Genomic DNA, 15662 nt, shown 5'->3' on the forward strand with positions numbered 1-15662 from the left:
CATATATATATAAAATGAAATGTAGTTGAGATTCTTTGTTTGAGGATTAGTGTAGCATCTGGTTTTTTTTTTCTTTTATTCAATTTCAGATCATTTTGGTTTGAGTGGTACTATTATTCAATTTTTTTGTCTTATCATTTTGTAGCAATATTGATTCATCATTAATTAAAGGTTAACCAAAATACACCTACCGATTTACTTTTACTTATCCATTTTTAACTTGATATTTTTCTTTAAAAACAATAATTAATATGAATATTTTATCATAATAAGCTAATAACCATATTAATTGATGTAAGTCTTATATCTTCGAAAATAATTCAGAAAATACATGTTAAATGGATTCTTAAATATAAATACAATATTTAAGTCAAAACTATTATATTTATGGTTTTACATGATGAATAAGGACTCTAATATAATATCGAACATCGAGTAAAAAAATAATTAAAAATTACTCCATGTTATGTTAGCACAAGTTAAAGATGAAACATAGAGAATTGTGCCTCATCTAATTGTTTTAGTATTTTATTTTATTTTGGTGATCAGCAACTTTTACTGAATTATTCTTCCAGCGATTTTATGCGTTAAAAAAGTTAATTAGAATCAGTACTCTTCTTCTTTAGTGTTGTCATTACAACTAATAAAAGTCCAATATTATTTTAATTAATAAATCATAACCATAATATTCTTTTTATTGGAAATTTAAATCTTGATTGGGTTATTAAAAAGGAAAAGGCATAAATTGTTGGCACTCACTTTGTTGTCAGGCATATAAGGTTAAAAAAAATAGATTAATTAAAGTACCTTCTTAATTGCCTGCGAGTATATATGGTATCACATGAAGAAAATCTTATTGGGAACATTCAGGTTCGAGCCTACGAGAAATTTTAAAATTTTTTATTAGAAGTGTTAATATTGTAATGTACAATTAATCAAATTCTAACATGAATACTGATATCGATCGAGAAATATAAATAAAGAAAAAAAAGAATACTAGTATATATATATTTACATTTTATTCATCAAAGGCCGACATCAGGATTTAGTGGCTGCAAATTGAGTCCTAAATCCTAATTAATTAAACAATTTCACTAATTAATTTACTATTTCAAATAGTGGTTGAATTTTAAATATTACTGCAAATGTTTATCTTTTTTCTCCTATTGCTTGATATTTATATTTGTATTCGAATTACCACAATAAATTTAGCAATAATATTTATTATCGTAAAAATATTTTGTAATAACTTGAGCTAATGTCATTATATTCAAAGTCACTAAAGTTTTCAACGGTATTTATATAAAGTATTGGTTATAAATATCTATGTTTATTATTGCCGCTAAATATAATATGTAACAACAATTATATTATTATCCGCTAATTTCGTTATTTGTTGTAGTCATCCATAAATCTCAAATTTGTTGTAAAATTCTCTAGTAAAGACGATTTTGTATTCAAAACTTGGAATCCTGAAGAAATATTTACCATTCCACTACGACCGCATTATTATAATATGGAATACTATATTAAAGTTGAATGACTAGCTAGTTAGCAGCTTTTTTCTTTCTTCAGAAATACAAAAATCCTTTTTTTCTTTTTGTTTCTCTTTCCCCAATAAAATTTGCAATTGGGATCAGATTTTAGTGGGGGAGTAGTGTAGGGAGACATTATGGACAGGATTTAAAAAGTGGTTAATTTTTGCAACTTTTGAATTGTCTAAGCACCATATTGCACATTCTATACATAAAGTTAAGGTAAAAAAGAATTAGTACACTTTAATTACTTAATGTCAAACCAATTGATACATGTCAAGTGCCTTTTTTATGCACTTTATATTACTTAGTTGTAAGTTTTATAAAAGTAACATGAAAAAAAGCAAGGAGGAAGTGAAGCTGTATATGAAGCTTTGCTTCTCTTCATATAGCCATAAGAATAACTTTACTAACGTGATATTCATTTCGATCTGTTGTAAAAGGTGGATTTAGATTTTATCTCAATAATAAGTTCGTATATATTATTTATTACTACTTTGTTATGAATTTTATATTTCGCATTAAAAATCAAGTTCTCAAAGATCGTCAGCTTAAAAGACTAAAAGTTAGTAGTGAGACTTCTATCTTTTAATATAATATAATTACAATGAATTTAGGATATCTTTAGGATAAACTGTCTTCTTTCACTATGAAGTATCACTTTTGAAAAAGAAAAAAATTGATCAACAAAATAATAAAATGGGGTTTACTATTTGAATGGACTCTTAACTAATTATTTGTTCTTTTTTACAAACTATATTTTATTGGCTAGCTGAATTCTGAACAGTCGTTTACCTAGGAAAAAATTCCCTCAAATAAATTAGATGAAGAATCGCTAAACTTGCATTAGGAAATTATTGTTGACTAATTTTGTTACGTCAATTTATTAACCAAGGTTCTTCATCACATGTTAAACACAAATATTATAAGTTTTTCGTTATACATTTTTTTCACGTAAAATTAATTCATCTCAACAAAAAATAACTTTTGCACGGTTCCTTCTTTTCTTTTTTTCGATAATTTAAAGGCAACAAGTTTTTTCACCAAGGAATTGGGGATTAGAGCTATGAGTTATAACACAAGATTGTATCATAGGTTCGAACCCCATTCCCTTTTATATGGAAATGAAACTAGCAGAATTGATACTATTATTTATCAGTGTAAAACAATGCGTATTATGTATTTCATTTTCTTAATACATAAAAAAGGCATGAGAGCTTAAAAAGGGGAAACTAAAAAAAGGTATCCCAGTGCACCGTGCACAAGCTCCCACTATGCACGGATTTTGGGAAAAGTCGAACCACAAGGATCTATTGAAAATGCGTATTATGTATTTCATTTTCTTAATACATAAAAAAGGCATGAGAGCTTAAAAAGGGGCAATTAAAAAAAGGTATCCCGGTGCACCGTGCACAAGCTCCCACTATGCACGGGGTTCAGGGAAAGGCCGAACCACAAGGATCTATTGAAAATGCGTATTATGTATTTCATTTTCTTAATACATAAAAAAGGCATGAGAGCTTAAAAAGGGGCAATTAAAAAAAGGTATCCCGGTGCACCGTGCACAAGCTCCCACTATGCACGGGGTTCAGGGAAAGGCCGAACCACAAGGATCTATTGAAAATGCGTATTATGTATTTCATTTTCTTAATACATAAAAAAGGCATGAGAGCTTAAAAAGGGGCAATTAAAAAAAGGTATCCCGGTGCACCGTGCACAAGCTCCCACTATGCACGGGGTTCAGGGTAAGGCCGGACCACAAGGATCTATTGAAAATGCAATCAATACATAAAAAATCAATCTCCAACTTCTGACCAAGAGCTGGAGATCAACTGGAGCTGGTATAACTGAGAGGTTGATGCTTCAGGACAGTAAACAGAAAACAAATTTATCAAGTCTTTCTGTTCTTCGTTGGAACATCATAAGCAACCATGAATTGGAAAAACCGAGGGACTATAGATAGACGTTAGCAGCTCACTTCTTGACTAATCTTAGAACGTCACCCACGAGATGCAAAGACCCCGTCACCAGAACCTAGATAAACAACAGAAACATTAACTAGTTTGCTATATACAGGATCGAACAATGCTAAAGGACAATACTATTTTACTCTACAGAAATAGACGAGAAGTTAAGCTTATGGCAGACGAGGAATATATCTGTTCTGCAATTAGTAAGATTTCTTGCATGCATACTGGAAAGTGTAAATGCTCTCTAGAAAGAAAATCTTAACAATTAGTACCGCTTTCGCAGTAATAATGATAAACAAGAAAGTACTATGCAACAAGGACCCCAATAAGAGTATTTTCCCTGAAATTCTAGTTCACTGTTACTTAATTTGCCACATAACTTTTCCAATTTAGACTTGCATGATTATTATTATCAAAAGAAGATATAAACAAGATTATTAAGTGCTAAATGCGGGAACATCAAGGACCTACATGTTACATTTTCATTTTCATAAACAGACAAGGGGAAAAGTTGTGTTGGAGATGCTAAAAGTAAATCTAATGATTATATATTAATATTTGGTGTTACACAAGTGTTACTTGAAGAAGTGAACATTGCTTTACCACAAGACAATAATAACAACGACGCACCTAGTAAAAACCCACAAGTGGGGTCTGGGGAGGGTAGGATGTACACAAACCTTACCCTTACCTTTGTAAGGTAGAGAGGTTGTTTCCGGTAGGCCTTTGGCTCAAAAGCAGAGTAATCAAAGCAGGAAAAAAGGAAAATAATGACAGCAAAATAACAAGAAGTACACAACATATAAAGCGACAGGTACTAGTAAAGATCGTAGAATAAGATCCTACGTGAAATACTAACACACACTACCAAACAGGGAGATGATATCATATCACAGGACAAAAAGAAAAGTGAAATTCAATTTTGGATGGAGAGCGGAGGGAATGGTATTTGACTTCTACAGATTTCAGTTCAAGTATGTCAGAGAGTTATCTCGTAATCAATAAAAATTGATCTCCTTTAATTCTTGTAAGGCAAAAAGTTGTTCTATTCATTGATGCACAGTAAGCATGCATGATTCGGCATTACCTGGGAGTGACCAGATCGGTTTTTACGAACAGTGTCCCTAAGCCAGTTTATTGCTACTGGGAGTGAAGGAAACACTTTGCTGTTCTCACAACTTTGAGCTCCTTTTTCCGAATCATCTGTTACTTCTTCATATGTGTGGTCTGTATTCTTCACATCATTGCCTGTAACTAAATAGGATCAGGTAAAAGCACAACTTATCTTTTAGCAATTAATTATGCTTCTATTTCAGGAGAGGTTTTAAAAACCATTAACTCCAATTGTATAAACAATCTCTTCACACTTGTGGCAATACTTGAGACTTTTATACAGATAAATAAAATGATAACATTCAAGAGACATGTGGCACATCAGATTTATCTAATTGATGTCAGTACGCTATTTAATTCTGTGTACATAAACATGCAGAAAGATTAGTCACCCTATTAGTTTCTTAGAGGTCCATTAATGTAAAAATGAAAGGGGAAAAGGAAGATTAAAGCAGATTGTTGCTCAATATGACCCCTAAACCACATTTTTCTTAACTCATTCAATAATGATGACCACATCATACTTGGTGAGATATAAGAGGATTGTTAGTCACTGTCCTGCATGTTTCGAACGGTATGGTTGGACATATGACAGAAAATGACTTCAATAAGCATTTGTAAGAATATAATTCTTTCAATTCAAAAATATTAGATACTCATATTCCACAATTTAAGTAGATGCAAGGTATAGAAATTTTCCTCTCTACCAAGGGAAGAGAGCATGGATCAGGTGTCCTCTTAAGTCGAGACGCATAACTGAAAAATCACTCGATCCCCATTTTGCACTAGTATGGTCTTAGCATTAAAGAATGAAGTATCCATAATTGATGAGAATTAGGTAAGTTAACATTAAACATATCTAGTGGCTGAGGTATGCCAGCAAATTTTCTACTAATATAAAGGGGGATTATTTCAAAAACTATTATTAAGTCTCAGAGATATTAATCATGGGATTTGGAACACAATTAGTTCCATGATATTTGTCAATTATGAGAATTGTTAGCTTCCAAAATACTAACTACTAAAATGTTGACTATAGTTTAATATGACTTCTAACCTTTTTCCCCGCGAACAAGGTTTTCCCATATTCTTTGTAGAGTCAACTGCCATGACAGATCAACTTGAGTATCAGCAGTTGAGGCACTTGTACCCACCTTGTAATATACTGAAACATTAGGTACAAAGAGTGCTTTCTGGAAGTGGACTCCTGAAATATTAGACTTTATGTCAAACTCCTGAACTACATAAAAAGTTGCAAAGAAACCATTAAGCTCACCGGGCTATAGTATCATTATCATTCAGCAATGACCACAAGATTTCAAGAATTTTATCCTTGCTATTTATCTGAGGGACTCAAAGGTAAGATTGACTGCGTCCAAGTAATTACCATGACTAGCACACGCCCTCACCAGCCTTGGAAGAAGTAGTTCAGGATCCCTCACTGACATACAGTTGAAGAGTAAGAACTGCAGGTTTGACAACACTCCCAGATTTAGCAGGGCAAATAATAATAATAATCAGCATCTCAAAAATAAATGATGACTGAGTCTATATGTACTTGCTCTCTCCTTATCACATACAGGCAGGAGTCATAGCTTAACTTCCACCACTTCCCAACTTCCCGATGGACAAATTCAAGACAGTAGATATTTATGTAATAAAACAACTGTTTATTTTGTTTGCACTAGAGATCAAAAATATTAGATCAAGACTTGGAAGGATAATTGAACATAGATTAGTTTTTAGAATATTTTACTAAAACAAAAATTGATAGATTAGCTTTTTAAATTTAAATAAAATTCATCTGCCTGTAGATCATACAGAAATATATTTGAGTTGTCAGCATCACTTATTTATTAAATGATTGAATGAGAACGAAGGGTGTACTTCTGAGACAACTATCCAAAGAATAGTCTTCTGATCATCCTTGCTAGACACATTTCGTTCCATAAAAGTTATTCAACTATGTTTGAAACTCAGGCCTGTCAAAAAGACTTTATTTTTTTTGGGTTAAATGTCAAAAAGATTTGTACTGATAATATAAAGGGTAATTACATAGACCTCCCTTGAGCTTCTGCGTAGCAACTTCCTCACCTAGCTTTGAGTGTTACATAAATCTCTCTTATATAGGTTTAGAGTAGATTGACCAATATATTTCTTTTCAGGAAGTACAAATAAAAGGGCATGTTGGTCAATTCATGTAAAAATAAGTTTGATTTCTCAAATTATAAACAAGGAGGTTCTATAATACTCAAATGGAAAGGTGAGAGTAAAAATATAGGTTAGGTTTCACAAACCATAAAACAAGGGAGGGTCTATAATATTCAGAACAACAGGAAAGGTGAGATTTATATAGGAAAACTTCTTGAGGGGTTCTCGATAGTTTATCGGTTGAATAGTTTAGGCACATAAATTAGAGATGGGTTTATCCCTGTTAGAATGAGCTCCCTCTGTCTTATTCTATACAATGCTGCCGGAGTGAACACAAAATAAGATGCTAATTCAACGTTACAGATACACACATGTGTGTGTGTATATATGACAAAGAAACTTCAGGTTTGTTCAATAATTCGGCTTATATATTTAACTCAAGAAAAACTCAAGTTTTTTAAAATTCATACTCTAATAAGCAGCATGTAGTCCAAAGAAGCATACAAGAAATCTTTTGGATGACATTGAGATAAGCTTACCTGGGTTGAACTTTTCTTGGATGCTTCATGATGGCTAATCTCTACTGAATCATGTGAGGGTCCCAATTCATTATGTCCATGATTACTTTCATAGGAATTGTGTTGCTTGTAATCTCCTTTGATTGCCAGAGAAAACCATTTGGCACATACATCCATGCTTTCAGGACTATGGGCACCATCCAAGTAGAACACAAGGTCCCCTAAGCTTTCACTCTCTATGAGTTGGTCAGGCACAATTTGAGCACGGCCTTGTAAGGCAGCTGTTGCTAGCCCTTTAACAAATTGCTCAGGTAGATGTGTCTATTTCGAAGGGGGAAAACAAAAGAATGAAGTTAAAAAGAGGGAAAGGAGGAATACACATTAAAAACTATGCATGAGATATCATTTACCATCTCTTTTAGGTAATTAATTTCAACGTGGCCAGTTCTCTGTAGCCAAGTAGAGCATAATGCAATGGCAAGCCCAGCATTAATGTATTGGTGCTCGCCCTCTAGCCCAAGATGCAAACCACTCAGCACGCTGGCATCAAGTGGAGCAGCTACCTCAAGATGTACCTGCACAACAATACATGTTCACATCAACAAGAAACTTCTTAACATAAATTATGTTCCTGTTAAGAAGGAAAGTTCATCATAGATCAAAGATGAAAATTTCATCCCTTTAAAGAAGGAAAAGTTGATAAGAGATATCTGATATGAGAATTCTCCCTAAAATAAATCCCACTATGACCTTTCATTTCAGTACCATTCTGTCCAACTGGATAGACAGTTTTATTCATCCAGTTAACGAATTTGGATGAAGTCCCCCTTGGATGTCAGCAAATAACTAGTTGCTGCTTCTTTTTGTTCCTCTCACCTTCGAGCTAAGATATTGCAACCTTAGTTGCTGATCTAATGGAAATCCACATGTCAATCTACTTGAACAAATACATATAGATCTAATGCTCATCACAATATTTTTTGCAACCACAAAAGCTAATACTTATATTCATTTTTAAAAAATACTTATATTCTGTCTGATGCAAACATTACCTCTATACCTACAGCTACTTAATTGGTTATAACTATGCTTTCATTTTGCACTTCCTGAACTCATACTTAAGCTTGAGACATATAAAAAGTTTACATTGATCTGAATTGAAGTTCCTGCGTGAATCTACTTCCATAGAAGCCATGTTTGACAACCTGAATAGATTGGTTCTTTGTATAAAATAAGAAATAAGCAAGAGATTCTGTATTAGAAAAATCATAATAATATTTGGAAAACTAAAATGCGGGAAATGAAAACTCTGCACATCAACATCAATGCTCCCGAATCATGAAACTAGGTGCTGAAACAGAGCACTCTGATGAAACATCGGTCTGTCATCCCCAGCAACTGCCATCAGTAACTTTGCCACCATCAAAACATATGCTCAGATCCAAATACGAACTAACAATCATTCAAAATTCACACTTAAGCAGGCAAAAAACCATACTTATCCAAATGGTCACCATTTACATCAATAGATTACTACAGAAAACAACTAGATGCACACCAAAACCATCTCACAGTAAATATTTTGAATGATGCTAGCTGCAAGTCGCTCAAACCAAAGGTTCAGTGATGAAATCAGAAGTGCAAGGTCACAGTTGAGAATGGGTATAACAATTAGGACCAAAAGGAAACTAACACTTATACCATATAACAGAAATTTTGACTTACATCTAACTCAGAAGCCTTCTCTTCAAGCACAAGCATTGCTTCGTCAGGCTGGGGAACAGTAAATGCCGGCACTCCTCGCTATTTCAAGCATAAACACAGATGAGGAAGAAAACAAATGAACAAGAAATGAAATGAAAAGCCTAAAACAGGATGATATTATATAATCAAGGGGCACAATTTTGTAAGATGTGATATTTTATTCAACCTTGAAGATTCCTGCCTTCTCTCCAGCAATTTGTCCAAGAGTATTTCCTGATGATAGTAGTTCATGCATGAGGATAAAAGCAATCAAAACAAGATCAAGATACTCCACCAAGTTAATATCATAAAATAGACACAATAGATCTCCGGATCAAATTTAAATGTAAATGAAGGTATGATTGATCAAACATCTAATAGTAAGGCTTGCAGAAAAAGCTTTAGTGTCATTTTGCAGCATTTTTTGAGGTAGATGCCATCTACAGATTTCCGAGCACATTCTATTCAATTATTAACAGATTTCTACCAAAAATTATTGAAGAAGAAACACTAACCAAGAATTTCCATGTGGTCATACCCTAGTGAAGCTATGCCACAAACAACTGGATTTTCGACCTGAAAAGAATAACACGCATCATCATAGTGGATGTCCAAAAATGACTGAGAAATTGAAGTATTGAATGATCACTGTAGCAAACATTGTCCATTATGTCGATTAAATACCACATTTGTTGCATCATATTTGCCTCCTAGTCCAACCTCCAAAATAGCAACATCAACCTGCTCACAGAAAATGCACAAAAGAATCACTACTTGTGATAAACTACAGTTGAAATTCAATTTTAGATTAATGAATGCATATTCAGTTGCCAGTTTTGCCATGGAAAGTCACCAGGACCCACCTGCTCTGCTGCAAATATTTTGAAGGCTAAAAGCGCAAGGAAACGAAAGTAAGTGGGCATTGGGACCTCGTCAGTCGCTCTTTCCTGCACAAGAAATACCGAAAATCACCCTATATAAACATTCCAGGTCAAACCAAACATTAGAAGCAGAAAATAGACACTTCTTCTCCCAGGCTGGGGAGATCTGAGACCAGAGTTACATGTTATGCAAGACCTGTTAAAATAAAATCAGGACTAATCCATGTTGTTTGCCTTTTTATGAAGAAATTATGTTGTTTACTTGAATTGAAATGCTACAAATGGTGGATTATAATACTTCCAATCATCAGCTTTGCAGTGACCACATACAATACACATTAGCTATTTTGAAATTGGTCAAAATGAAAAGAAAAATCAACTTGTGGCTTAACCAAAACCAATTGGAGGAGATAAATGGACTCAGAGGAGTGGTATAGAAATGTGAGTAACAGTACGGTTAGTTAGACAATTTCTGAGTTGTTCTTATACAACAACAACAATTGTGTCTCTTCCCAAACAAGTTAGGATCTCGCCTATATGAATCCTCACTTCTCCATTTAAGCTCCACTCATGTCATCATTATACCAAATAAAAATTAAAGTGAAAATAAGTTAAATATATATAATAATAGCAATAATAATATTAGAATTTCCCTAGAAAGAATAAATCATATTCCCCTCTAGGAGATATTACCTATTAGAATCTTTTACTCCATTGTGCTCTATTTTTAGCAAAGTTTGCATTGATCCCAAGAAATTGTAGGTCTTTCGAGACAATTTTCTTCCATGTGATTTAAGGTCTACCTCATCCTATTTTACCAACTTCACTATGCATAGTTTCACACCTATAGATCGGTGCATATGTAGGTCGACGCAGGAATGACCGAACCATCTCAAGCGACCTTCTCTCATTTTCTCCTCAATGCATACTACTTGCACCTTCAGGGGAATATGATCATTTTTAATTTTAATCTTGTATGACTGCATATTCATCTTAGGATTCTCTTGAATATGGTCAAATTACTCATGGATCGTATTTAAAAGACTACTTTGTGTTATGAGGTTTCATCCAAAATATTAATTCCTCCAGAGAACTACCACATGTAACTATCATTGCGCATAATACTTAAAATAGGATGGAATTATCAAATAAGTTGGCATTCCAAGAAACACATCAATTTTTACTTGCCTTGAATCTATCGAAGCACCACCAGAAATATGCCAAAAACTTCTCTTCACAAATGTCCGTTCTGAAAGACACCAAGTTTAGTGACAGAGTTATCAACTGAGATTTAATATAACCTTATAAATTGAAATTTGATATCAGGTGGAAAGAAGTAAAGTAGATGTTATTTCAAGAGTCTGTTAGCCATTTGTATCGTATATGAACATCCGATCACACCAAAAGAGATTGATAAAGCGGGAAATAAAGTACTCCTACAGGGCCAACAAAATTTCACAGCGAGTGAAATAATGTTAAGTTCCTTTATTTAAAAAAAGAGTCGAAAGAGATTTTCAGCTTTAACTGATCTAGAGCATGATGATCCAAACATCTGAGCTGAAACTCACTCACCCATCCAATCGGAATCTTTCTCTAACATCAATGAGGTGAGGAGATGTAAAAAGACCAGTATGAAAGCCACAGTTGCGCAATATAGACTCTGTGAAGGCACAAGTTGAACCCTTCATGAAACCCATAACAAAAAAAGTCAGGGATATAAACCATTAGTTAACAAGGTCGAAAATAGTGTAATTCTCTTGCATATCAAAAGAAAAACTTTTTGCAAACATGCGTCAACTAAAGGATCCAATGCAAGCCCAGCTGCGGGAACATATGTAGATAAAATGTGTTAACAGAAATTATGCAGAACATTACCATTAATAGAAAATTAGAAATTGACACACATTAGACAGTATATCCATTCTGCATTCATCTTATGTCCATGAGCATCCTTATATTTCCAAAAATAATCAGCATATTTGTAGATATTTTATTTTACAATCTCAGAGCAGTATCACTGAATCTGATTCTGATTAATATCAAGAGTACTTTTAGCTAGAGATTGTTATAGAGCTTAAACTTGACCTGCAGCAAGTTAATTTGTCAATTGATTCAAAGATTGCAACAGGCAAAAGAGGTAAGTGTAAGATAGTTGATACATATAGTTTAGGATTTCAAAGGCATTTGATAATGTGGATTAAACATCAAGAAATTAGAAATCCTTTTCCAATGAAAATAACTAACAAAAAGGATAAAACAAAAAGAAACGGACAGAAGAAAGAAAGAAATATGATATACTTGTAAAATAAACTGATGATGCTCCAGGAAAACAACTAGAGAAGTGCTTAGAAAATAGAAGACATGGAGCATAAGCCATATTCTTCCAAAGCTATTGGAGATACAACAACATTTATGAAATGAGATATCAACAAGGTCTAGTAGGATGCCTTGACATGTTAGACAAACCTCAATTACTCAAATTTTAAAAATTCAATCAAGATGTGAGTCGTGCTCGTGACAGATTCAAAATTGATCCTATCTATAGCAGACTAGATCCCATTCAACTCATTACCTTTCCTTTGGTACCTGCCACATGGATAATCTTCATTTGCTTAATTGGTTCTTCTAGTTCCAGTATCTGTGACCCATTTCAGTAGAAATTTAACTCAGCTTCATATTAACAATTCACCAGCATATAACACTGGAAAAGGTAAAGAACAAGAAAAACAACCTTGATATAATCAAAGAGCAACTCATATTTATCCCCTTTATTGCTCTTATCAGCACGACTCCGTTTCGTAATCAATGACGATAACGCCTCCATTGCCTCTTCATATGGAGAAAGAGTTGGATTTATCTCATCCTTACCTTCACCAGCTTCACCTATTACTCAATCCAATCAGAACAAATACATTCACATACAAACACAATTAACCATTACCAAAAAAATACAATCAATCAACTATGCATCCAATTAATTGCTCTATCTAATCTCAAGAGATTCAATATTCCCTCTTCCTATCAACTAATCAACCTATCAATACGAGCAGATCCAGCATGTTGTCTGCTCAAACCCGATACATATGTTAATCAATTCACTAAATATCTACAATATTACTATACTATATCAACTTGAAGTCATAATAACAACTCATAAACTTCAAATCCTGAATCCAAGCTTGAAAATTGCGGGAACAATAATATGATAGGAGTTAAAATTAGGGTATGTACTTTGTGACATTTTCGATTGATACACAACAGCGAAACCTGAACAAATTAAAAAGCGAAACAAAAATCAGCAACGAAAGGAACGAATTATACTACTATTAACACGAATTAAACGAAGATGGAGATTGATACAAAGGTAGCAGCAGCAGAAGAGGATTTACCAGAAATCTGAGATGGAGATTTGAAGCGTGGAGCAGAGAAGTAGAACTCAGAAGTAGCGGTTGTTGAAAAGAGTGAGATGATAAACTGGGTTGGTAATTGGCTTTGGAGTATAGCGGAGAAAAAAAAAAGTAGTATAATTATAGTTGCCTCCATGCACTGTCTTATTCTTTAAACAACTGCACACTCCGTTATATTTTATGTGACACTATTTGACGTGATATACGTAAAATAAAAGGAAGAGAGTATTATATGTACTTTTTATACTATACTGAGTAGATTTGAGGAAAATAAAGTGTATGCCCTATGTAAATTTTGTTACAAATGAAAATGATTTTAGTACTACATATTTTGAATATCAACTTTTTTTTAGTAAAACAAATTGCATACTATTTATGTACTTTTCTGATTTCTCACTCGGTGTTCGGAGCTCATATTGAAACCCCGACTAAATTTGGATCACGCGTATTGTAAGGCTTATTTGGGGGTGCTGCTCCCAAAATTTTCTTCATACCCAAGGCTCGAATATAAAAGTTTTGATTAAGAGTGAAGCAATCACATCACTGCACCACAACTCATATTGGTTCCATTTATACAAAGTTGATTCTCAAACAAGTTGTGTATAATTGAATGAAAGGTCAAAAACATATTTAAAATATTTCGATTTTTCCAATTTTATACATGTATATGTGTACGAGAGTCTTACACATGAATTGTCAAGAAATGTGTTCAATGATGAATGTTAAATTTCAAACATTAACAAATTGTCTGGGTGGTGTAGTCGGTTATCACGCTAGTCTCACACACTAGAGGTCCCCGGTTCGAACCCGGGCTCAGACATTTTTTTTTTTTTTGCTGTTTAATTCCATTATAATCGATGGCTCGCGTGTTATAGTTTTGAATTTAAATAATTTTCTTTTATAGTAACTTTTTAATTATAATTTTCCATGTGATAGGTTAAAAACCACAAAAATTAAAGAATATTTTGATGTGTTTGATATATCCTTAATTTAAGATCATAAGATTAAAAAAGTCATATTTACTTTCTTAAACTTTGTACCAAATAAAATTAGGACAAACAAATTTAAATAAATGGTGGAGTATCAGTTTTTCCTTCCAAATATGGTGCAACTTTCTCTTTTTTTAAAAAAAAAGATAATCAATGAAATATGATGTACACAACACGATTTAAAAGTTCTTTGTATATTCAGTTGTATGTATTTTTCGTAGATTATGTATATTTGTGTGTATGCTATATATCAGCCCATATACTCCAACTTGTTTCAAAATACTCTCTCCGTTTTAATTTATTCATATTTTAAACTATATGTTTGATTAGAATCAAATTCCTATATAAAAGGTCAACTAAAATTAAGTGAGTTTATTCACTATCGATGAACCAAGTGACAATGTTGTTATTGGGAAAAAATTTAGATCGTGATCTAACATTTTCTCATAAAAAATTATTTCGTTCAAAATATATCTTTAGATTGTGGCCTAGAAAGTTCATTCATCGTAAGCCAAAAATAAAAAGATGGTCATTTACAAACCTCAAAGGGAAAATGGTAAATTCTTGTGAAAAAATGGTCATTTGTTCATGAATTCAAGGAATTTCACACTTCCACTCATTAGTATTTGGTCGTCGACACGTACATCTTTTCAAAAGAAATAATAAATCAATGGCCTTTCTTGATACCCACATTAATACATGAGTTATTCAATATATAACTTATGTGTGTATTGAATATGTTATTTGTTTTACATTTGCCATCAAAGCGTTTTGATTTTCATTTGCCATCAAAACAAAAGTCATTATTTGCTTTACATTCTGATTCAATATCAACGCAACAATCATGCATTGTATGGACCTTAAGTCGACTATACTTGTAAGTATATACAACTATTAATGTATTTTTATCGTCTATACTAGATTTGATGCACGTACGTTGCACATGAAAGCCAAATCATGTAGTACACTATTTTAAAAATAATGTCAATATTAGTAAACTAAAAATTTAAGTAAACAATTATAAACGGGACAATAAAGTATAAGTTCATATGACTAATGGATATATAATTTGTAATTTGTTTTCTTTTCGTGATAGTGTTTTGCACTTCTTTCTTTGATTGAGCCCGTAGTCATGTCAGAATTGTTTGATCATTTTGGTCCTATACCGATCACTATGTTTTTGTTAGTTGCGCTCTGGATCAACTTTGTCATATTCGTGCTTCCCGATTTGGTACAACACTGCATCAGACGATATATTGTTATGAGGGCCTCGAACATTATCCGTAGGGTGATCGGGACATTTGATCTACTACAATACACAACATCCAATGAAATTCGATCACACAAAATGTCAT

The 15662-nt window shown here is 33.0% G+C and overlaps 1 protein-coding gene and 1 non-coding gene across 2 annotated transcripts; one reads left to right on the forward strand and one right to left on the reverse strand.

Moving 5' to 3' along the window:
* Positions 1-2843: 2843 nt before the first annotated feature.
* LOC102593380 (folylpolyglutamate synthase) lies at positions 2844-13437 on the reverse strand. The gene is made up of 17 exons (XM_006355622.2): positions 13301-13437; positions 13143-13178; positions 12643-12794; positions 12484-12549; positions 11484-11593; positions 11100-11160; positions 9894-9977; positions 9715-9771; positions 9546-9606; positions 9218-9264; positions 9013-9090; positions 7698-7862; positions 7309-7608; positions 6006-6084; positions 5676-5825; positions 4593-4753; positions 2844-3569 (listed from the first exon to the last, which is right to left on the reverse strand). Exons 2-17 carry the CDS (start codon positions 13150-13152, stop codon positions 3510-3512), a joined length of 1641 nt encoding a protein of 546 aa, XP_006355684.1. The 5' UTR covers positions 13153-13178; positions 13301-13437; the 3' UTR covers positions 2844-3509.
* A 627-nt stretch (positions 13438-14064) lies between these two features.
* TRNAV-CAC (transfer RNA valine (anticodon CAC)) lies at positions 14065-14138 on the forward strand. The gene has a single exon. It is a non-coding gene; the product is annotated as a tRNA-Val (tRNA).
* Positions 14139-15662: the final 1524 nt, after the last annotated feature.

Source organism: Solanum tuberosum, unplaced genomic scaffold (genome assembly GCF_000226075.1).
Source record: "Solanum tuberosum cultivar DM 1-3 516 R44 unplaced genomic scaffold, SolTub_3.0 scf00202, whole genome shotgun sequence".
NCBI classification, from domain to species: Eukaryota; Viridiplantae; Streptophyta; class Magnoliopsida; order Solanales; family Solanaceae; genus Solanum; species Solanum tuberosum.